The sequence below is a fragment of the Bombina bombina genome, chromosome 2 (genome assembly GCF_027579735.1).
Source record: "Bombina bombina isolate aBomBom1 chromosome 2, aBomBom1.pri, whole genome shotgun sequence".
NCBI lineage: Eukaryota > Metazoa > Chordata > Amphibia > Anura > Bombinatoridae > Bombina > Bombina bombina.
In genome coordinates, this window is record NC_069500.1 from 998,143,806 (window position 1) to 998,167,156 (window position 23,351).

General features: G+C 39.9%; 1 protein-coding gene across 1 annotated transcript in view; it reads right to left on the reverse strand.

The window, feature by feature from the left end:
• ENPEP (glutamyl aminopeptidase) overlaps window positions 1-23,351 on the reverse strand; it is a 123,773-nt gene that overhangs the window by 3,902 nt on the left and 96,520 nt on the right. Inside the window, exons 14-18 of the mRNA XM_053703539.1 lie at window positions 11,089-11,239; window positions 7,372-7,445; window positions 7,188-7,295; window positions 6,349-6,519; window positions 4,504-4,647 (exon numbers count right to left, since the gene is read on the reverse strand). Coding sequence (XP_053559514.1) covers window positions 4,504-4,647; window positions 6,349-6,519; window positions 7,188-7,295; window positions 7,372-7,445; window positions 11,089-11,239 — 648 coding nt within the window. The remainder of the gene's footprint in view (window positions 1-4,503; window positions 4,648-6,348; window positions 6,520-7,187; window positions 7,296-7,371; window positions 7,446-11,088; window positions 11,240-23,351) is intronic.

Consider the following 23,351-nt stretch of genomic DNA (forward strand, 5'->3'; position numbering starts at 1 on the left):
CTTAAAATTGCAAAGCTTCTGAAGCGTGATCATCGAACAATCAAGCGTTTCATTCAAAATAGTCAACAGGGTCGCAAGAAGCGTGTGGAAAAACCAAGGCACAAAATAACTGCCCATGAACTGAGAAAAGTCAAGCGTGCAGCTGCCAAGATGCCACTTGCCACCAGTTTGGCCATATTTCAGAGCTGCAACATCACTGGAGTGCCCAAAAGCACAAGGTGTGCTATACTCAGAGACATGGCCAAGGTAAGAAAGGCTGAAAGACGACCACCACTGAACAAAACACACAAGCTGAAACGTCAAGACTGGGCCAAGAAATATCTCAAGACTGATTTTTCTAAGGTTTTATGGACTGATGAAATGAGAGTGAGTCTTGATGGGCCAGATGGATGGGCCCGTGGCTGGATTAGTAAAGGGCAGAGAGCTCCAGTCCGACTCAGACGCCAGCAAGGTGGAGGTGGAGTACTGGTTTGGGCTGGTATCATCAAAGATGAGCTTGTGGGGCCTTTTCGGGTTGAGGATGGAGTCAAGCTCAACTCCCAGTCCTACTGCCAGTTTCTGGAAGACACCTTCTTCAAGCAGTGGTACAGGAAGAAGTCTGCATCCTTCAAGAAAAACCTGATTTTCATGCAGGACAATGCTCCATCACACGCGTCCAAGTACTCCACAGCGTGGCTGATAAGAAAGGGTATAAAAGAAGAAAATCTAATGACATGGCCTCCTTGTTCACCTGATCTGAACCCCATTGAGAACCTGTGGTCCATCATCAAATGTGAGATTTACAAGGAGGGAAAACAGTACACTTCTCTGAACAGTGTCTGGGAGGCTGTGGTTGCTGCTGCACGCAATGTTGATGGTGAACAGATCAAAACACTGACAGAATCCATGGATGGCAGGCTTTTGAGTGTCCTTGCAAAGAAAGGTGGCTATATTGGTCACTGATTTGTTTTTGTTTTGTTTTTGAATGTCAGAAATGTATATTTGTGAATGTTGAGATGTTATATTGGTTTCACTGGTAAAAATAAATAATTGAAATGGGTATATATTTGTTTTTTGTTAAGTTGCCTAATAATTATGCACAGTAATAGTCACCTGCACACACAGACATCCCCCTAAAATAGCTATAACTAAAAACAAACTAAAAACTACTTCCAAAACTATTCAGCTTTGATATTAATGAGTTTTTTGGGTTCATTGAGAACATGGTTGTTGTTCAATAATAAAATTAATCCTCAAAAATACAACTTGCCTAATAATTCTGCACTCCCTGTATGAGCTTGCAATATAAATGTTTAATTATTTAGCTAAATAAAAAAATCTTTGCATGGTAGCACCCATAACTTTATAGAATCTAGTGCTGCATAGGAGGCCTTTTACATTTAAAAGACAGTCTACTTGGAAATTGTTTAAAAATAAAGATAATCCCTTTATTACCCATTACCCAGTTTTGCATAACCAACACTGTTACTTTAAGATATTTTTTTTTTACCTCTGTTTACCTTGTATCTAAGCTTCTACAGACTGCCTGTTATCTCAGTGCTTTTTACAAACTTGTATTTTAGCCAATTAGTGCTGGTTCATGCATAACTGTAGGTGTGAGCACAATGTTATCTATATGGCACACATGAACTAGCACTGTCTGGCTAATTAAACTAAAATTGCACTGAGCTAAGAGGCAGCTTGCATGGGCTTAGAAACAGGCACAAATTTAGAGGTTATATACTAATATAACAATCTTGGTTGTACAAAACTGAGGAATGGGTAGGTGTTATCTATCTTTTTAAACAATATAAAAATAATCAACTAGACTGGCCCTTTAACACTTCTATCTGCTCCATATTTGTAATACCTTGAGGCACAGAAGGCCTTTTACTTTTAAAACTCAGGGACTTTAAAACAAACTGGACTTTTAGGTGTCAAGTACTTTTGTGAAGATTTACGAGACAGCTGGACAGTCCAATAGAATACTGGACACCTAGCAAACCTACCATACGTCTAAAACAAAATGAGGTCATTCACAGTTTCTACCGCAATTTGATTAACTATGAAACAAAGTTTCAAAGTTTTAATTACTGACCTAAATGTAGTTCCAGGTCACTAGGCATCACAGGGAAGATGAATAATTTATTGGGCTACATCCCATTCTATACAAGTGCTAAGAATTGGTGTAGAATAAAAATACTTAAAGGGACAGTCAACACCAGAATTGTTAGCTTTGCACAACCAACTTTGTTATATTAATAGATTAATAAACATTTAAACCTCTAAATTTCTGTCTGTTTCTACGCCACTACAAACAGACAGTCTCTTATCACATGCTTTTTTATATGCTTTTCACAACAGGAGACTGCTAGTTCATGTGGGCCATATAAATAACATTGTGCTCATGCCCGTTGGGCTATTTAAGAGTCAGCACTACACAGCACTAATTGGCTAAAATGCAAGTCAATAGATAATAAATAAAATGTCATGTGATCAGGGGGCTGTCAAAAGATGCTTAGACACAAGATAATCACAGAGGTAAAAAAGTGTATTAATATAACTGTGTTGATTATGCAAAACTGGGGAATAGGTAATTGATTATCTATCTTTTAAAACAATAACAATTATGGTGTAGACTGTCCCTTTAATATAAAATTAGATCCATAGTGTCTTATTTGTTTTAATCAGAAAGCAACATGAAGTAAGCTTTATCTATCTCACTACTATATATGTTCTACTTGACTTCAAAGAGCAGAACACACTGCTTGTCTTTAGGGAACTTTGATGAACATCAGATAGTGTCTTAAACAAGCAAAAGTCAACCAGAGTTCATCTGTTTCACTGTTAGTGTCCAAACCATTTTTTTTTTATTTGCCAGATGTTGGTTGAAGTCCTAAATCATCTGCCTTTTTTAAAGTACTGTAAAGGTGTTAGCCTTGATTTATTTAGTTCCCAAAAAAATTAAAAAATTAAAATCTAGATGGGTAGCTCAGTTGGTACAAAAATGCCCTGACTACAAAAAAAAAATCCTTGTTTAAAAAGATCCAAGGTCACAGGTTCAAATCCCGTCAGGGATGACTCAGCCCTTCATCCTTCCGAGGTCAATAAAATGAGCACTATTAAATTGGGTAATAATAACAACTATTACTATTCAGCTGTCAATTTAATTAATTTCCGAGAGCGAGCACTGATTAAGCACTTTGAGTCCCACTGGGAGAAAGGCTCTATATAAATAGTAGTTATTATTATTATAGATTTTTTTCCCCCCATAGCTTTGGGATTTATTCTATTGTATTGATGTCTGAAGCCAACACTCCCATTCTAGTTTCATATTATATTTCAATTATTCTGTTTTACCTACCTTGGAGTTAAAATTACTGACCAGCCAGTAAGATTTCATCTGACTGGTAATTATGGACAGCAGGACATTATTTAAAGAGACACTGGTCTCAAACATTTTATAACCATGCACAGTGGTGGTTCCAGCAATTGAAACAAGTGGGTGGAATTGTTCCATGGGTGGAGTTGGGAAGTCCAGGCATTACTGTGAAGTTGGGGTTTGTAGCTAGGTAGCTTGGTTAGGCGGAGAGAACCAGCAGTGGGGAGGGGCTATTCTCTCCTCCTCAGCACAACAGTGGTATTTCCTAAAAGATTGTGGTGGCTTTGCACCCTGTTAAACTGCCACTGATCACACATATTTTTATTTATTTGTGGTGGCTTTGCACCCTGTTAAACTGCCACTGATCACACATATTTTTATTTATTTGTGGTGGCTTTGCACCCTGTTAAACTGCCACTGATCACACATATTTTTATTTATTTGTGGTGGCTTTGCACCCTGTTAAACTGCCACTGATCACACATATTTTTATTTATTTGTGGTGGCTTTGCACCCTGTTAAACTGCCACTGATCATACATATTTTTATTTATTTGTTTGCCTGGCAAATGCTAAATAATATTTGTTTAAATTAAAATGTATGTTGCAGTATTAGTTTTCTACTTCCCACTAATGCACAGTGGCTGATATGGACAGCTGCCCCTGCTTTTCTGGTGGAAATGCACAGGCATCTACAAGAACCACAAGAAAACATTTTGAGTTTTTCAATAAACAAAAGAAAAATACATTTTGAAATATTTTCTTTATAATAAACATTTTGTTTGTTTAATGCAAAAGTCCCTTTAAATGCCCTTTAAACAGCATATGACTAGAGGATATGTTAGTCACACAGCAGGATGTCAATTAATAGAGCTTGCATTAGTTTGTTCTCTCTCTCTCTCTCTCTCTCTCTCTCTCTCGGTAATAAAGGGAATATCTATCTTTTTAAACAATTACATTTTTTGGAGTAGACTGTTCCTTTAAATATGCGTGACATTAAACACTGTACCCTGAGTACAGATTAAGAAAATAGGAAAATTATTATAAAAAATGTTTTAAATAGTTTTATTTACATTTATTCTTTGCTAAAAGCTTTCTTTAAAAGTTAATATACATATGAGGCAAAGAAAAAATAATAATTACCTGTTTACTAAATAATCCCAATTAATCCGTACCCAGTCCCAAGCCATCTGTTTTCCATACTTGCTGTATGTAGATATATAATAGATCACATTCAGGGCATCTTGGCTTTTGATGAGGCTTGTGTTGTAAAGGTATTTGAGATACCTAGTAATTAAAAAACAAAAATGTACAATGAATCATTTTCACCTTCTTAATCAGACACTAACTTATACACGCAGTGTTCGGTGTGGTCAGGATTTTTCACCTACACTATTCTGAAAGTTTCTTGTCCCACAGTTTTGTCTGTTTCAAAACTGACAAGGTTGTCTGTTTTTCTATGTTTTCTTTTTAATCAAAGATGTTTTTTCCCCCTGTTTTAACATGTTTGCTCTGTGATGTTTTGAAGGTGCTTTTGTGTTGATATATACCTTATTAAGATTTTGCTGCAGTCTTGAAATCAATTAAAAGAACAAAATTAAACAATGATTCAGATAGAACATGCAGTTTTAACAACTTTCCAATGTATTTCTTTTGTCAAATTTGCTTTCCTCTCTTGGTATCCTTTATTAAAGAGTAAAGCAAGGTAGGCTGATAGGAGTTTAGGAGTGTGCATGTCTTTAGCAGTCTATGGCAGAAATGTTTGCAACTATGTATAACATTGCTATAAACAATATTGCAAATACTGCTGCAGATGGCTAGACACATGCAGGCTTCTGAGCTCACCTAGGATTGCTCTTTAGAAAAGGATACCAAGAGAACAAAGGAAAAATTGATTATAGAAGTAAATTGGAAAGTTATTTAAAATGTCATGTTTTATCCATTCCATTTTTAGGACTTGCAAGGGAGCGTGCCTCTGGCATCTGCAGGTACAGTTATGTTATTTACCTATTCAGTTTAAGGAAGTTTACTCTGAAATCCTACAAGATTTCAGTGAAATCTCATGAGATCACAGCTAATGCTGATTGGCTAATTTTTATTTTTTCTCTAACTTGCAGCTGGACAGCAGCTGAAGTATAACTGTTAACACAGCACTTACTCTTGTAAGGTGTAGAAATTTTGAGCTAAAATATATTTTTTTACTTATAGATATTCAGGTGATATTTTCTTATCTGCTTTTTACAGTAATTCTGCATCACTTTGAAGTGCTTTAGCATATGGGTATTATGTCCCTTTAAGTTACATTTTGACTTTACTGTCTTTTTAAAATATACGATATGAATGTGAACACCTTGTTTGCTGCAGTTGTTTTCAATAGCCCAATTCCACATATCACTTGCTTTATTTGGAGGTGCCAATCCATACTGGTTACTGGAGAAGGAAAGGCGAACAACTGTCATTTTTTTTTAGCAATGCTTGCATTGTTTCATATTTCTTTATCCGATTACCCCTGCCCTACTGAGGCCAGTCAGGGACAAATCTGTAACAGGGCTAAGTTTGGGAAATCTTCATTGTGTACCTTCATTTCTCAAATTGTAAAAAAAAAATAAAAAATGTCCCTTTAAGTGTTCCCTGAAAATGCACTTGTTCAGGCTACACTATGATTTGTCACCTCAGATCCCTCCTTTTTTCCAATGTTCCCCTTGTGCCCCCTTTATTGCACAAACTCAGAAGCCCACTCGTTCACTTTGCATAAAGATGGAGTAGGTCTGATAGCAAATCTCACACCCAGGGCCCTCTAACCTTTTATCATTCATTTGTAAATACTGTAGTATGCTGTTATCATGCCTCTAATGTCATAGCACTGGCAAAATGTTTACATAATAGTAATTATAGTACTACTGCTAATAATAGTTTATTAGATATAAAGCCAATTAAACTCACAGTGGAAAGTGTACTGATATTAGGAGTGCTAAAAAGTGTTCCTACTTGTCTATAATTGGAATGTTTTCCACTGCAGCCATGCCTTGCAGAAGTTTTTCTTTCTCTTGGGCTAATGGAGTTTCTAGATATTTCTGAAACATGAAGTCCCACGCTTTCTCTTCACCAGATTGCTTCATTCCATACCGATACACCAGCTGTCTCAGATTCACTGGAATGCTAAACATGTAATATGTATATGGGTTATTATAAATAAATAAAGGTATTTAACAGTGCTAACATAGAACATATATTTTTCTATGCTACTTCTACAAAGACTATGGGCTAGTTTACAAGTGGAGCACAATCAATACCACAGGGTGCATTATATTTGCCCAGTCTTGTGCAAAGAATGACACACAATCTGCTATAACAAGTGGATGGCTAAATATTTTAACCAAAGCATCTTAACATGGCCAAAACCTTTTTAGCAGGCCATATACCTATAATGAGTAGCATGGGGAGTGCTATTAGAACACTCACAGCACTCTAATAACCAGTTATACCATTGTACAATTTAGCGCTTTTTAGCCCTGGAGCTAGTAATAGTAGCACAGAACTACGGCTTAGTGCTCAAGTGATCCAACATTACTGCACCCCCCCATAGAAGTATTGTGTGAGGGATTTAGCTCACTCGCGCAATCCTACATACAGATGTTAGTGCACACTAGATTATTGCTTGAGCGCTAAAAAATGACTTTGGAGTTGCATTATGAGTGCAAAAATAGTAGCGCTTAAGTTATGTTAACGCTCCACTTGTAATCTAGGCTAATATGTTACCTGCAGAAATAAATTACAAGTTATAAACAGGCCTAGTGTTGTTATTTTACAGAAGCTTATAAAATTACCTTTTTAAATTTCCGCTTGTCCATTGCTGAAACTTTTCCGTTGCGTTACCTAAAGCTTCCTGATCTCCCATTCTGCAGGATATTTGCAGGACCACCGTACGTAGAAGTCTAAGTAAAAATTACAATCAACTTTAAGAACTATTCAAAATAAAATGATTATAGGTGATATTTACTATATACTTACTTTTCAATATCAGTGCCAGTGTCTTCCCATCCTAGCTTGTCAGAAATTGGCTTGACTTTTTTGCGAAAATATTCCTAAAATATTAATAAGCACACAATTAACATCTTCTTAAATTTAACAGTACTTTTTTATTTTATTTTTTTAGTCTAGTCAAAATTAATTAAATTAAACGTGAAGCTTCAGATAGAGCATGCAATTTAAGCAACTTTCTCATTTACTCCTATTATCATTTTTTCTTCGTTCTCTTGGTATCTTTATTTGAATGTAAGCTTAGGAGCCAGCCCATTTTTGGTTCAGACCTGGGTAGCACTTGCTGACTGGTGGCTACATTTAGACACCAATCAGAAAGTGCTACCCAGGCGCTAAACCAAAGATTGGCTAGCTCCTATGTCTACATTCTTTTTCAAATAAAGATACTAAGAGAACGAAGAAAAAATTATATTAGGAGTAAAGTTGAAAGGTGGTTAAAATTGCTTTCTCTATCTGAATCATGAAAGTTTAATTTTGACTAGAATATTCCTTTAAAAAGGACAGACTAGTTAAAATTAAACTTCTACAATTCCAATAGGGCATGGGATTTTAAACAACTCTCCAAATTACTTTTATCATCAAATTTGCCAACACACTTGCTATATAAACCTACATCGCAAGTGTGTTTGTAAGATTTATTTAAAAGCCTGATCAAACAGCCCTTGGTAGGCTGAGAATCATGTCACTGTAGATTAAACAAATATTGTTTGTTATCACACTGGCATCTACTGTAATTGGATCCCTTTGACATTTGGGTTGCTTCCTGCTTGGATTCCTCAACCACCTGAGTGAGCAGTCAGCTGGGAGGCTGTGAAGTCTCAGTTTGAGCACCTCACACCTGTTTGATGCACTGTGATTGTGAGGGCATCCATACCTTTTTTATACCTCTTTATTGCTTTGCTGTGCTGTGCCATGTGGTTTTGTAATTTCATTTCTACATTGCCCCTTGATCCTGTTACACTGGGCTACAGTTAGCTGGAAAACTGTGGAGCTCCAGTTTGGGTTATTAGCACAAGGTGCCCCACATGTGAGTTTTATTTGACTCATCTATATTATTTTGTGATTGTACTAGGCCATGTGGCGCCTTTGTGTTGCTGTTTTTATGAAGATTTAAAATAAATTTATCTATTTTGAAATCATTTTTTATTTTTTCAACAGATATCTTTTTTACAGTACTGCTGAGTTTACACTGCTGTTGAATAACTGTTAAAATTGCTACTGAAAATTTAACACCATCCAGCAGTTTAAAAAAATCTCAGATTGGGGGAGATAAAAAAAAGATAAATCATTCTTGGTTTGCACTGAGCCCAATAACAATTTCAAACTTGATGCATGCTTAAGTTTTCAGCTACTTCTACTTAGCGGAAAAGGTTAAAAGGCCCTTTAAAACTGTTATTGCCATTTGAAAAAAAAAAACACTTGGATAAAATGGAAGGGCCATGAACTGGAAATATTTGTCCAGAAAGGCAAATCTCATGAATATGTGAGAGTCCCTGTGAATAGGAACATGAAGATACGCATCCTTTAGGTCTATGGTTGTCATGAACTGGCCCTCTTGTACTAAAGGAAGAATGGAGCGTATAGTCTCCATCTTGAAGGATGGAACTTTGAGAAACTTGTTTAGACACTTCAAGTCTAGAATGGGACTGAAAGTTCCCTCTTTTTTGGGAACCACAAATAGGTTGGAGATGAACCCGAGACCCTGTTCCTGCACTGGAACTGGAACTATCACTCCCAGGGAGGAAAGATGTTGTATACATTTCAAGAACGCCTCTCTCTTTATCTGGTCTGCAGGTAATCTTGAGAGATCAGATGGAATCTGCCTCTGGGAGGCCTCTGGGAGGAAAGGTCTTGAATTCCAATTTGTAACCGTGGGATACTATGTTCATAGTCCATGGATCTGGGACATCTCATATCCAGGCATGAGAGAACTGAGAAAGTCTGCCCCTCACCTGATCCGATCCCGGATTGGGGGCAAACCCTTTATGCCGATTTGGAATCAGCTGCGGCTTTCTTTGATTGTTTCCCCTTGTTCCAAGACTGATTGAGTTTCCAAGAAGATTGTTCCTGCTTGGAAGAAGAAGGGGAAAACTTTCCTCTGAAGTTACGAAAGGAATGAAAATTACCCTGACGTTCTTTAGGCCTATTCTTCTTATATTGAGGTAGAAAAGACTCTTTTCCACCCGTAATATCAGAGATAATTTCTGCCAAACCGGGTTTCAACCATAACGCCCTGCGGGTTAGGACATTTTATACACATTTGTATAATTAAAAAGGAAGTTGTCACAAAAGTTTTAAACCAATGGAATACATTAATGTATTCCATTGGTTTAAAACTTTTGTGACAACTTCCTTTTTAATTATACAAATGTGTATAAAATGTCAAAATTTGTAACATATTTTATTCGCTTTGGTATCTGAAGAAACGACCCTTGGAGGTTGAGAAACGCGTTATAATAAAGCCTTTTTAATTCTTTTAAACCTTGGAAGTTGTACATCTCTTTTTAAACAAAACCTAATTGAGCAATATATCGAAGTTGCTGAACTAAGATACGCTCACAACAAAATTCCCAATTCAAAGAAAAAGTCCCAGGAAGGATCTTATCTGACAGTGTACTAGCCACTGATTGAAGTGCTAGCAGGCGAGATTGTACTGGTCACAGCACAGTACCACAGTTATTGGTAAGCGCATTACCTCTCTGCTTTTTGTATAATTTCTTTTGAAACAATATTACGCTATGTGGCGCCCTCTCCATCTCTTTCTCTAAAATTGCATAGGAGCTGCAATTTGTGCATCTAAACATAATAAGCATGAATTCATGAGAGCAGGCTCTTGCTCGATATCAGACATGTTGTGAAACAGTAAATAAACTTGTAAAGATAAGTTTAAAAGATTTTAACATTCAATTAAAATAAGCCAAGGAAAAAATACACCTTAAATTTTATCCCAAATTAGGATCGATCCCCAGCTAAAATTACATGACAAAAGTTAAGAAGAAAACATTTAATAAACGTCAAATAAACTTCTAAAATACCCCTCAGGCAACCCCACACCTCAATTACTGAGGTGCCTTACCGCTACCAATTAAGACCGGAATGGATCACACAGAAATGGAGAAAAACAACTTTTTCCTCAGAAAAGTTATGAAGTAAAGCCGGTAATGTGACCGCAGCTGACATAAATCGACCCCTTACTCTGAATTTCAAATAAGCAGATTTTTTTTCCTCACATTTTCTGGCCCCCTGTATCATGTGACAGACATCAGCCAATTACAGACTAGTATATGTATACCCTATGAGCTTGTGCACATGGTCAGTAGGGTCTTGTTCCCCAGAAAGTGTGAACATAAAAAGACTGTGCAAAATTCGATAATGGAAGTAAATTGAAAAAGTGTCTTAAAACTGCATGTTCTATTTGAATCATAAAAGTTTATTTTGACTTGAGTGACCCTTTAAATAACTAATATATTTTAAAAATACATCTGCATATTATTCTGGATAATAGTTGACTGAAATGCATTATTCTGGCTAGTTAGCTCATGGTGTTATGTTAATAATACAAAATAATACTATTAAAAATGAACAATATCCCATGGGTTTATAAATAAGCAATATAAAGTACATTATGCCGCTTAATATTTTTTATAGCTTTTTCATTCTACAGAGATAATATCAATATATTTTCACCTGGAATTTTGGATAAATGGTGTCATCATTTTCCAGCATATCAATTAAGTAAGCCAAAGATGCAGACACTCTATTCCATGGCAAATAATCTTCCTCTTCGTCCAAATATTGTGTCATGTCGAGGGTGATGTTGTAGCTCAGTATCTCAGCACTAGCCAATATAGAAAAAAATAGTCATTTAATGTAATTCATATTTTATCCCAGAAAACATTTATTACTCTGTGGCTTTGTCATGCACGGACACAAATGTTTGATTGTGTATATGAAACAACACCAGTTCTTCAAATTATTTTGCATTAAAAGAAACAGTAAAGTCAAAATGAAACTTTCATGGGTTTCACAGAGCATGTCATTTTAAACAACTTTCCAATTTACTTATATTATCAAATTTTGATTCATTCACTTGGTATCCTTTGTTGACCTCAGGAGAGTGCAAATGTCTTTAGCACCCTATTGCAGCAGTATTTGCAACAATGTTTGTAGCAATGTTATAACAAGTTGCAAACACTGATACTCTAGAGTTAGACTGCTAAAAACACGATCACTCTCTTGAAGTTCCATTAGGCCATCTAGGTTTACTTTTATAAAAAAAAGATACCAAGAGATCAAAGCAAATTTGTTGATAAAATTTAATTGAAAAAGAGGTTTAAAAAAGAATGCTGTATCTGAATTATAAAAGTTTAAAGGGAGATTACAAGCAAAATTGGAATCCACATGGATGCATTTCAACTTTAAATATAATTATTTTTGTAATATACATGTATTAGCAAAAATGTTTCTAATAAAAGCTAAACGTGTATTTAAGTATGCACTGTGCATCCGCATCTTGTACACAGCGTTTGCTCAGAGAGCCTAAGGTACTTGTAGCATCTGGTAATGACTCAATTTGTTAATTTCTGGCATGATACAAGCACCGCTGGTGCTCTGAGTAGCTGCAGTATTTAAAATGCTGGAGCACTGAGAATATCTAGCTATGTTTCACATGCACGTGCAGAGGAAAATGCTAACACTAGAACGGTGATAACTTTTATTAGCAGCAATTTTGTCAATACATGTATATGGCAAATATATTTCTATTCAAAGGTGTAATTTATCTATGAGCATTTCAATTTTGACTGGAATGTCCCTTTAATTTTGATTTTACTGTCCCTTTAAAATGATGTATACAAGCTATTTAAAGTTATACAAGTAGCAATTTCATATTTTCAGACAATTGACACTGCTGCATTAATGGTCACCGGCAGATTGAGACAACCCCACAGCTGTATTTGCTGAAAGGGACTTGCCTCCACAAACATTAAAGGGACAGTAAACTGTAAAATTGTTTGTCCCATAATGTATTTCCTATGACTTGGTATTACAGCTGCAGGCATAGGAACCCCAAAAAAATCTGGTAGTAAAATTAGTACCACATGCCATAATATAAAATTGTCATGGCTTAATCCCTTAATTAAAGGGATGCTAAACCCAATTTTTTTTTCTTTCATGATTCAGATAGAGCATGCAATTTTAACTAACTTTTAATTTACTCCTATTATCAAATTGTCTTGTTCTCTTGCTATCTTTATTTGAAAAGCAAGAATGTAAGCTTAGGAGCCAGTCCATTTTTGGTTCAGCATCTGGGTTGAGCTTGCTGATCAGAGGCTAAATGTAGCCACCAATCAGCAAGCACTATCCAGGGTGCTGAATAAAAAAAGGGCCCGCTCCTTAGCTTAGATTCTTGCTTTTTTAAATAAAGATACCAAGATAATTAAGAAATATTGATAATAGGAGTATATTAGAAAGTTGCATGCTCTATCCCAATCATGAAAGAAAAAAATTGTGTTTAGTATCCCTTTAACACCAGAAATAATACCTGTGATGTAGCGCTATTATTGCGAGTCAAAATGTTTCTACATTATGTTTGCTTTATTGGCAAATCTCCAAACTTTCAATCACCATGACAAATTGTCATTACGGTGAGCAAGGAAAAAGATCACTAGCAATACAGTATTGGGTGTTAACCTTCATGTACTGTAATATAGTAACTAGTTTTAAATGCAACAAGCTATCTAAGATGCTTTCACAAGTGGCCTGCAAAACAGCAAACCTCTAAAGTATAAACAACGGGTTAATAAGATAGGTAGGGAAGGGTTGGGGCAAATATGACAAGACTTAAATGAGTTGTGGGCAATGTCCAGTGGGCAAACCCAGGCACCTGATTATGGGCAGAAAGAATCCGCAGATCACTTGCTAGAAACACTAGCATGCAAGCCGGCCAGAGAAGAGAAGGAAGATGGAGTGTTTCATAGTCACTGAGGGACTTACAGGTAAAGCTACTGGGCTTTGAGGTTGCAGCTTTGATACCACAGTGGAGGAGGAAGAGGTCCTCCCAGAAGTGGCTTTACCAGTAGGGCACTTCTGAATTTTCACAGTGAATACCGGGAGCAGTAGTCCATTAACAATAAAACATTGTTTGAGAGCAAACACATGTTCTATGTGTGAAAATGTATGCACAAGGGGTTTAGTTAGCACACATTAAAAACTGTTCCTAAAAGCATTAACCACAGAAACTGGGGGGGGATTTTTGCCTTATCTGCCCCCCGACATGAATTTCTGGGGGGATGCGCCCACTGTGTGCCCCGCAGATCCTATGCCCATGAATATAGACCAAATACTACAAAAATGGAATTAATGGTTTAACCCCAACATTAGCTTCCACTGTAAGCTAAATAGCGATTATATTTGTTGAATTTAGACACCCCAGTGTATTTATCTACAGGTATTTTGACACTTTTGTTTAACCCTTGTACCACCAAGAACAGAAAATACAAATTAGGGGGGGACACAATTTTTTTTTATTAAAATAATATTATAAAAAATAAAACTTTATAAATTAAAATAAAATGCATAAAAATAAAAGAAACAAACAAACAAAAAAAAAAAATATATATATATCTATATATATATATATATATATATATATATATATATATATATATCAGGGGTGTCAAACTCATTTGCTTTACGGGCCATGTTCTGTAACTCCTAATTAACTTACTCTGGCATGATAAAACGTGCTCTAATGCTTTAAAGAAAATGACACCCTTGGTCCCATCAGGTTCCTCTCCCACAGAATCCATACTTTTTATTTTCTCTAGCAGCCCTTTTTTCCCGAGCATGCTCACACTTTAGCATACGCATGCGCATAGTATATCATTTCATCTGCATTATAAATTGTGGATCACAAAGCTGTTGGCATAGTGACCCACTGTTTATATAGTGAAAGACATATACATGTTGTATATAATATAAAATAAAAACATATAAAATATATATTTATCAAATATAAAGTATGTGATTTTATTTAAAAGAAAATTATTTAAAGGAATGGGCATAAATGTTGCGTGAAATCAGTGCTGCCATAGTAATGAACACATATAAAGAAGTGCTGCATGTGCCAAATAAATCATTATGCACTTATTTATGTTTGCCTTTTTCTTTTTAATAACAATGTTACTCGTTAAAGACTGAGGGGTATTAATGATCTCGCTATCATAGTGCAGCTGCTCACTATACAATAAGTGAATCGCAATGCCAGAACAAAGGGATACAGTCATTATAACGGAGAGCTGAATCAAGGTTGCACGTATGCGCATCCCTAACAGAAAGCACCCTCGCTCTTTAAGTAATAAGTATATTCTACTTATTATTTTTCATATTTTATATATATCTATCAAGGATTACTTGAGAGAGAAAGAAACAAGAAAATACATGTTTCATGAAAGACAGGGATTACAGCACTCTTTTGAAACAAGAAAACACAGCTCCATAGTTAAAGTAAACATTGTAACATTTTATTAGTATAGCAATTGTATGTTAGACACTGCATCTCCCACAAAGAAGGATGTACAACAGTATATTGAATCTTATTGCGTGGGCCAAACTAATGTAAATATACAAATTGCTTGCTAAAATAGCAAGATATGCAAGATTTATATATAAACAAAAACAACAATAAACCTGACCGGTCAGGGTGAACCAAGGTACCTGTATACACAAACACTTGCAGTAGAATATCGTACACCGCGTAGAAATGTATTCTAGATAACTACACCCAGCTGCACAAAGAACCCCCAACATGAGAATGTGGAGGTATGCCCTGGGCAGGTATACGGAAGTGGGATCTAAGTTATCAGTAATACTCTCTAAAGCAGGATGAAAGCATGAAAGTATAATGCAACCTTAGAGTAACACTGTGAATGTGGCATACAAATAATTAAAGCATGAGAAATGTCAATACAAATATATGATGGGATGGTGATCCAAATAACTACACCCAGCTGAACACAGGACCCCTTAAAGTGCATATGAGGTATAGCCTGGACAGGTAGTATACTATGGAATATAAGTTATTGGACCATCCACCCTATGCAAAGCAGTTGGATTGTGTGGTTAAAGGAACAGCAAAGTTGCACAAATGGTTAATGAGCTCTAACATAGAAGAGCAAGCGTTATTAATAAGCAAAGTCCAGTGGACATATGAAGCAAGTTCCATGCAATTAGTCGTGCAAGAAAAGAGCAGCCAATGAGGCACACAACATTCTGCTTTAACCTGTGATGTAAAATGTAAGCTCCAAAATGTCACCTCGACAGGCATCTCCAAAAAGCAAATTTACTGGCATAAGCACTATTAGCATAAGCACTACAGACTTAGTGCTTAGTAGATGGCCAAGTGTCAGAAGCTTGTAGCAGTGTGTAATGTCGATATACTACACCTTCCTTCCAGGGCTGCTGCAACCACAGACATCCATCACTGCAAAACAAACCACTGCTTATTCAAATTTGTGCTGAAGAAAAACCGCTCCGTATTCAAGCAGTGCTGTAAACGGTACACAAGGACACGTAAACTAGTCAGCTGATGCCGACGCACGTTTCACCCCCTCGTCTATTGGTAAGGCAGGGCTTCATTAGGGCGTATGATACAGATTGTAAGTATCCCTTTTTATAGTATTACATATGTAGCGTCCCTACTGACAGGTGAATAATTGCATTTCTTTCATAGGAAAGGACAACATAAAATAGTACAAATACTATAATCTTAAAAATTACAACAAAACTATTAGTATTTAAGGGTTGAAAGTCCAAAATAGAGAATGGCCTACGCTATTCCAATCATCAGTTTTGATGCTCAATTTTTGAAAGACAAATTTACCAGAGAGAAATAATACTCTAGAGGAAGCAGGCCATATCAAGTTTGTCATTGAGCCCATACGGCAACTGGGTACCCAAAGTAGAAATCCATCTACATTCCTTCCTGAGGAGTATCTTGTCATTGTCACCCCCTCTGTCATTGTCTATGCCTCTGTCTATGCCTATAACCCTAAGAGAGTCAGGATTACAGAGATGGAATCTTTCAAAGTGTTTTACCACATTACTCTTTTGGTTTTTATTTTTTATGTCATCACGATGCTCAATGATATGATCTTTGATTGCTCTTTCAATTTTTCCTATGTAAAAAGTGAGACACGAACACGAAAGCAGGTAAACAACCCCTTCAGTTTTACAGTTAACTAAATGTTTTAGTTTGAAGACCTTTCCAGTATTGGTGCCAAATTCCTTGGTTTTCACCATATATTTACATGTGACACATTTGCCACATGGGTGATTTCCAAGAAGTTTCTTTTGGCTAAGCCAATAATTCCCTTTTTGTTGGGATACGAACTGGCTTCTTACAAGTCTGTCTCGCAATCTGGGTGCCCTCCTTGCAGTTAAACCTAGGTATTCCCCCAGTTCGCGGGCAACACTCTCATCGCTTAAAAGAACATTCCAGTTCCTGGTGAGTATATCTTTTAGGCCACTCCAATGACAATTGAGTAATAAATCTAATCTGTGTATTCTGGACCTTATCTTTGGGGAAGAGCAAGCTATCTCTATTAGTATGTCCTGCATCATTCTTAGCACCCTTCACCACACTTTCAAAGTATCTTCTTTCTAAAAAATGTTTCTCCATTTCAGCTGCATGTTTAGTATATTTTTCCCTAGAGGAACAGTTTCTATGTAATCTTAGAAACTGTCCTCTAGGGATGCCCCTCTTAAGATGGGCCGGATGGTGGCTAGAAGCCAAGAGAAGACTGTTTGTTGCAGTCTGTTTTCGGTGATTTTCAGTCATCAATATGCCTCTCTCCACCCTTACTTTAACATCAAGAAAAGCAAGTTCTTCTTTACTGTACTGTAGGGTGAGAGTGATGTTTTTATTGTTTTGATTGAGAACTGAAACAAAGTTTTTAAGACACTCAACTGTGCCTTCCCATAGCATGAAAATATCATCCACATATCGAAGCCATATGTGGAAGTTCTTCTCAAAAAGGGGATTTTGATATACATCACTCATTTCCCAAGAATCAAGGTGGAGACAGGCATAGGTTGGGGTGCAAGTAGCACCTATCGCTGTCCCTCTCAATTGTTTATACAGCTTGCCATCAAACATAAATATATTGTGTGTTAGAACAAAAGTTAATAGATTGATAACAAAATCCGTATGTTTGTGGAAGGACTGACCCCTTGTCATTAGAAAGTGCTCACAGGCTTGTATACCAGCCTTGTTTTGAATGGACCAATATAGCCCTTCTACATCCAAAGATACAAGGAGTGCTCCCTGTGGAATAGATAAACCATCTATTTTACACAAAAAATCAGACGTATCAAGTACAAATGAGGGCATGGTATTAAGAATAGGTCTAAGAAAAAAAATCAATATAGTTCCCAAGGTTCTGTCAGGTTCCCTATGCCTGCTATAATGAGCCTCCCTGGGGGATTTATTACATTTTTATGGATTTTAGGGATACAATAAAAAACTGGCATCACTGGAAACTCTCGGTACATATATTTTAGTTCAGCAAGACTAATGATGCCATCAATTTTTGCATCATTCAGCATTTTGAAGAGGGTAGTTTGAAGAGAGGAGATGGGGCTATATGTGAGATGCTGATAATGATCCTTATCAAGTAATTGTCTTCTAACTTTAAGGATGTATTTATTCTCATCCCAGAGGACAAGGTTTCCTGATGAAGGAATTCCTCAGGAAAAAGCATTTTCTAGCTTTATACCCAAGTCCAAATATATGCCTCAGCTTTCCATGGTACATGCAGTTAATATTTTTGTTAAACAGGTAGAGAAAGGCATTCAGAAACTATAAAACCTTGGTATAGTGAACAATAACTTGTCTAAGGCTGAAAGAAAGGCTATGAATTAACTGATGAATGCAAGAGGGTGGTCATAAAACCAGCGGACAAGGGAGGAAACCTTGTCCTCTGGGATGAGAATAAATACATCCTTGAAGTTAGAAGACAATAAGGATCAGTATCAATGTCTCACATATAGCCCAATCTCCTCTCTTCAATCTACCCTCTTCAAAATGCTGAATGATGCAAAAATTGATGGCATCATCAGCCTTGCTGAACTAAAATATATGTACCCAGAGTTTCCAGTGATGCCAGTTTTTTATTGTATCCCTAAAATCCATAAAAATTTAATCAACCCCCCAGGGAGGCCTATTATTTCAGGCATAGGGAGCCTCACTGAGAACCTTGGGAACTATATTGATTTTTTTCTTAGACCTTTTCTTAATACCATGCCCTCATTTGTACTTGATATGTCTGATTTTTTGTGTAAAATAGATCGTTTATCTATTCCACAGGGAGCACTCCTTGTATCTTTGGACGTAGAAGGGCTATATTAGTCCATTCCACACAAGGCTGGTATACAAGCCTGTGAACACTTTCTAATGACATGGGGTCAGTCCTTCCATAAACATACGGATTTTGTTATCAAACTATTAACTTTTGTTCTAACACACAATATCTTTATGTTTGATGGCAAGCTGTATAAACAATTGAGGGACAGCGATGGGCGCTACTTGTGTCCCCACCTATGCCTGTCTCCACCTGGATTCTTGGGAAATGAGTGATATATATCAAAATCCCCTTTTTGAGAAGAACATCCACACATGGCTTCGATATGTGGATGATATCTTCATGCTATGGGAAGGCACAGTTGAGTGTCTTAAAAACTTTGCTTTAGTTCTCAATCAAAACAATAAAAACAATCACTCTCACCCTACAGTACAGTACAGTAATGAAGAACTTGCTTTTCTTGATGTTAAAGTAAGGTTGGAGAGAGGCATATTGGTGACTGAAAATCACCAAAAACAGACTGCAACAAACAGTCTTCTCTTGGCTTCTAGCCACCATCCGGCCCATCTTAAGAGGGGCATCCCTAGAGGAGAGTTTCTAAGATTACATAGAAACTGTTTGTCATGGATACCAGACAGCTAAGGCTATCCCCCAACCCCTACAACCTCACCCCTGTTGTTTTTCAGTGGTTTTGGGCTCCTCAGAGCAACCACCATCTCTGGAAGCTGTTTGTTTGCTTTCTTTTGGCTTGTTTTTGTGTTCAGAGAAGAGTTGGTTTATGACTAGGAAAACCCTCCTATGCTGGCCAGGCTCCTGGAACTCCCGGTCGTCCGCCTCACAACGGACATCCGCCTGATCCCTCTCAGGCTGGCCAGGCTTCTGGAACTCCCGGTCGGCCACAGGACAGCAGAACACCTGCTAAATTTAACCCAGGTTGCTCCAGCAACCATGTGCCCCAGAGCTCCGCTCTTTTGGGGATTAGTAGCCCCTGGGGAGTACAAGGGGTGGGGGAAATTGCTGGAGGGGAGCTCCTTTGGGAACCGGGGGTTTTGGACACCCCTAACCCCATAACTTCAACGGACTGTAACTCTGGTCTCCCCAGTAACAAATCATGCTGATTTTTGGACTGTGAAATCTGGGGACCGAAAGCTTTAAAATGACACCCTGGAAGTGCCACAGCTCCACCGGAATCACCCCGAAACCGCCACCCATAGGTATTGAGATTATGTGGGACTGTGGCTCCTATGGAGGCGCCGGTCAGTCTGGAGGGGCGGGAATTGCGGGAAAATTGTGGGATTGTCCTTTGTGTTATCAAGATGAGCTGTGTGTATAAAAGGAGTGTATGTTTTACAATAAACTCAGTTCCTATTTAACCTGAATGCTAGTCTGTCTAGTTATTTGGGTTGGCTCCAGCTAAAATCACTTTCCTGAGCTACATAGCAGCCTGTTCCAGGCAGAGGAAGGACACGCTGGAAGAGCTACCTAGTCTGGGTAGCTGGAGTCTGCCACAGGGTGGGACCCTGAGTACTGGTGCTGTCAGGCATCAGGGGTGGCTACAGGCTGTGGTCACTTGCCAGCTACATAGCTGCAGTCGACAGGGAGGAAGCAGGACCCCTTTTGGCAAAGCTACCCAGTTGGGGTAGCCGGGGGTATCCATCACATTGGCTGATAGCGGTGGGATCTGCTTCTTTCACACAGTTTCTGCTGACAGAGGAGACGTACCACAGTATCTGGTAAATATGGAGGCAGAATTCCTAGGAAGAGTACAAAAGATGCTGACCGGAACAAATGATCTTTGTTCGGAACAGGACATTCTGGCATGGAGGAACCTTGCCCTTCGAGACCTCTGGTGGGAGGCTCTGCAACAGGAGCAGGAAAATGGAAAGGTCCCCCTAATGAATAACACGAGATTCCGGGTTCAGTGGACCATGAGACTGCCTTTCCTGTGAGAACAGCCAAAGAAGGAATGACTAGCTGTTCTACATAGACTGATCCAGCAAGAGATGTGGGTGGAGGACGGCTATCGAGCCCTCCAATGGCTCGCTATGCAAGCGCAGCCATGACTGGAGGAAGGATCCCCCACAGAGTGCTTTGGCTTCGGCGGCCCTGGATTGCTGTTTACAAAAAGGACAGAGGACCCACAGTTTGGGAGCGAGACAGACCAGGGTCTGGAGGATATCTCTGGGCTCCAAGAGGAACTGCTGGATCTCTTGGAGGAGACCTGGCTGCTGGACGATCTGGATTTTATAATTGACCAGGAAGAGGCACTGGTCAAGGAATACAAGAGGCTGCTGGATCTCGCTAAGCAGCGTGCCAGGGGCATACAGATCTGGGGTGCAGCCCTCTGGGATTCATGGAGCTTGACCTTGGAGGAGTGGCAGCAAAGAGAAAGGGAACCAGGGATGCTGGATCCTGATCAGCAGTCTGGCTCTGAGCTTATAGACTTGGACAAGGGAGCCACCCCAGCAGAAGTGCTGACAACAGGGCAGAGAGCCGCCGGCCTCTGCCCAGCACCTGTAATGGCTCCAGGAAAACTGAGAGCGGAGGTAGTCATCCTCCCTCCCCTTACAGAGAACCACTTGCAGGTAGAGATGGATGTCAATAACTCTCCCCAGCAGCAGAACCCCTTCCCGGGAGTGGAGACAGTCGGTCTCTCTCCCCAGCAGTAGAGCCAGAAGCCGGGAGAGGAGACAGTCAGTCTCTCTCCCCAGCAGCAGAGCCATCCCCTGGGAGCGGAGGTAGTCGTCCTCCCTCCCCGTAAACAGAGCCCCTTCCCAGGAGAGGAGACAGTCGGTCTCTCTCCCCAGCGGCAGAGCCAGGATCCGGGAGAGGAGACAGTCAGTCTCTCTCCCCAGTGGCAGAGCCATCCCCTGGGAGCGGAGGTAGTTGTCCTCCCTCCCAGTAAACAGAACCCCTTCCTGGGAGAGGAGACAGTTGGCCTCTCTCCCCAGCGACAGAGCCAGGAGCCGGGAGAGGAGACAGTCGGTCTCTCTCCCCAGTGGCAGAGCCATCCCCTGGGAGCGGAGGTAGTCTTCCTCCTACCCCGTAAACAGAACCCCTTCCCGGGAGAGGAGACAGTCAGTCTCTCTCCCCAGCGGCAGAGCCAGGATCCGGGAGAGGAGACAGTCAGTCTCTCTCCCCAGCAGCAGAGCCATCCCCTGGGAGCGGAGGTAGTCGTCCTCCCTCCCCATAAACAGAACCCCTTCCCGGGAGAGGAGACAGTCGGTCTCTCTCCCCAGCAGCAGAGCCAGGAGCTGATAGAGGAGACAGTCAGTCTCTCTCCCCAGCGGCAAAGCCATCCCCTGGGAGTGGAGGTAGTAATCCTCCCTCCCCGTAAACAGAACCCCTTCCTTGGAGAGGAGACAGTCGGTCTCTCTCCCCAGCGGCAGAGCCATCCCCTGGGAGCGGAGGTAGTCATCCTCCCTCCCCATAAACAGAACCCCTTCCCGGGAGAGGAGACAGTCAGTCTCTCTCCCCAGCAGCAGAGCCAGGATCTGGGTGAGGAGACAGTCAGTCTCTCTCCCCAGCGGCAAAGCCATCCCCTGGGAGTGGAGGTAGTAATCCTCCCTCCCTGTAAACAGAACCCCTTCCTGGGAGAGGAGACAGTCGGTCTCTCTCCCCAGCGGCAGAGCCATCCCCTGGGAGCGGAGGTAGTCGTCCTCCCTCCCTGTAAACAGAACCCCTTCCCGGGAGAGGAGACAGTCAGTCTCTCTCCCCAGTGGCAGAGCCATCCCCTGGGAGTGGAGGTAGTCATCCTCCCTCCCTGTAAACAGAACCCCTTCCCGGGAGAGGAGATAGTCAGTCTCTCTCCCCAGCGGCAGAGCCAGGAGAGGAGACAGTCAGTCTCTCTCCCCAGCGGCAGATCCATCCATCAGGAGCGGAGGTAGTCATCCTCCCTCCCCTTACAGAGAAGCCCGTGCAGGGAGAGACGGGTATCAATATCTCTCTCCAGCGGCCGAATCCCTTTCTGGGAGAGGAGACAGTTGGTCTCTCTCCCCAGCGGCAGCACAGTTTCCCATGGAGCGGAGGTAGCAGACCTCCCTCCCCAGCGGTTGATCTCCTTCTCGGGAGAAGAGACAGATGGACTCTCCCCTCAGTAGCTTGGCAGGGTCTCTACCCTTTTCTTGTCCCGGAGTATTTCTCACTGAGGGCAGGCGTTGCATTGGGCAAGGAGGATAAAAGTGTATACAGTTGGTGCCACATGTTTGGGCACCCGAGCTTTACCTGCCCCACCAAGGAGCAACCTCCCCGTCTGGTCTGGGGTGGGAATACAGCTGGGAAACCGGCACTGGCTTTGTTTGTGGGTGGGCCAGCCGGTACTAAACAGAGTGTTACAGAAAGAGGCAGTGTGGCCATGGAACTTAAGGACACTGGAACTTGTGGGAAAACAATTGTTTTGGAGCCGGCCTTAGAAAACTTGTTCGGGACGTTGTCTTATGTGACTATCCCTGCGCCCAGGGCACAGGGTATAAACGTCAGCAGGAACCCCCCAGGATGCCGCAAGCTCAGGAGAGATGCGATAACCTCTCCCAGCAACCGAGAAGTGGAGGGCCACAGTCGGACAGCCCCAGTTGCCATATGGGCTCAATG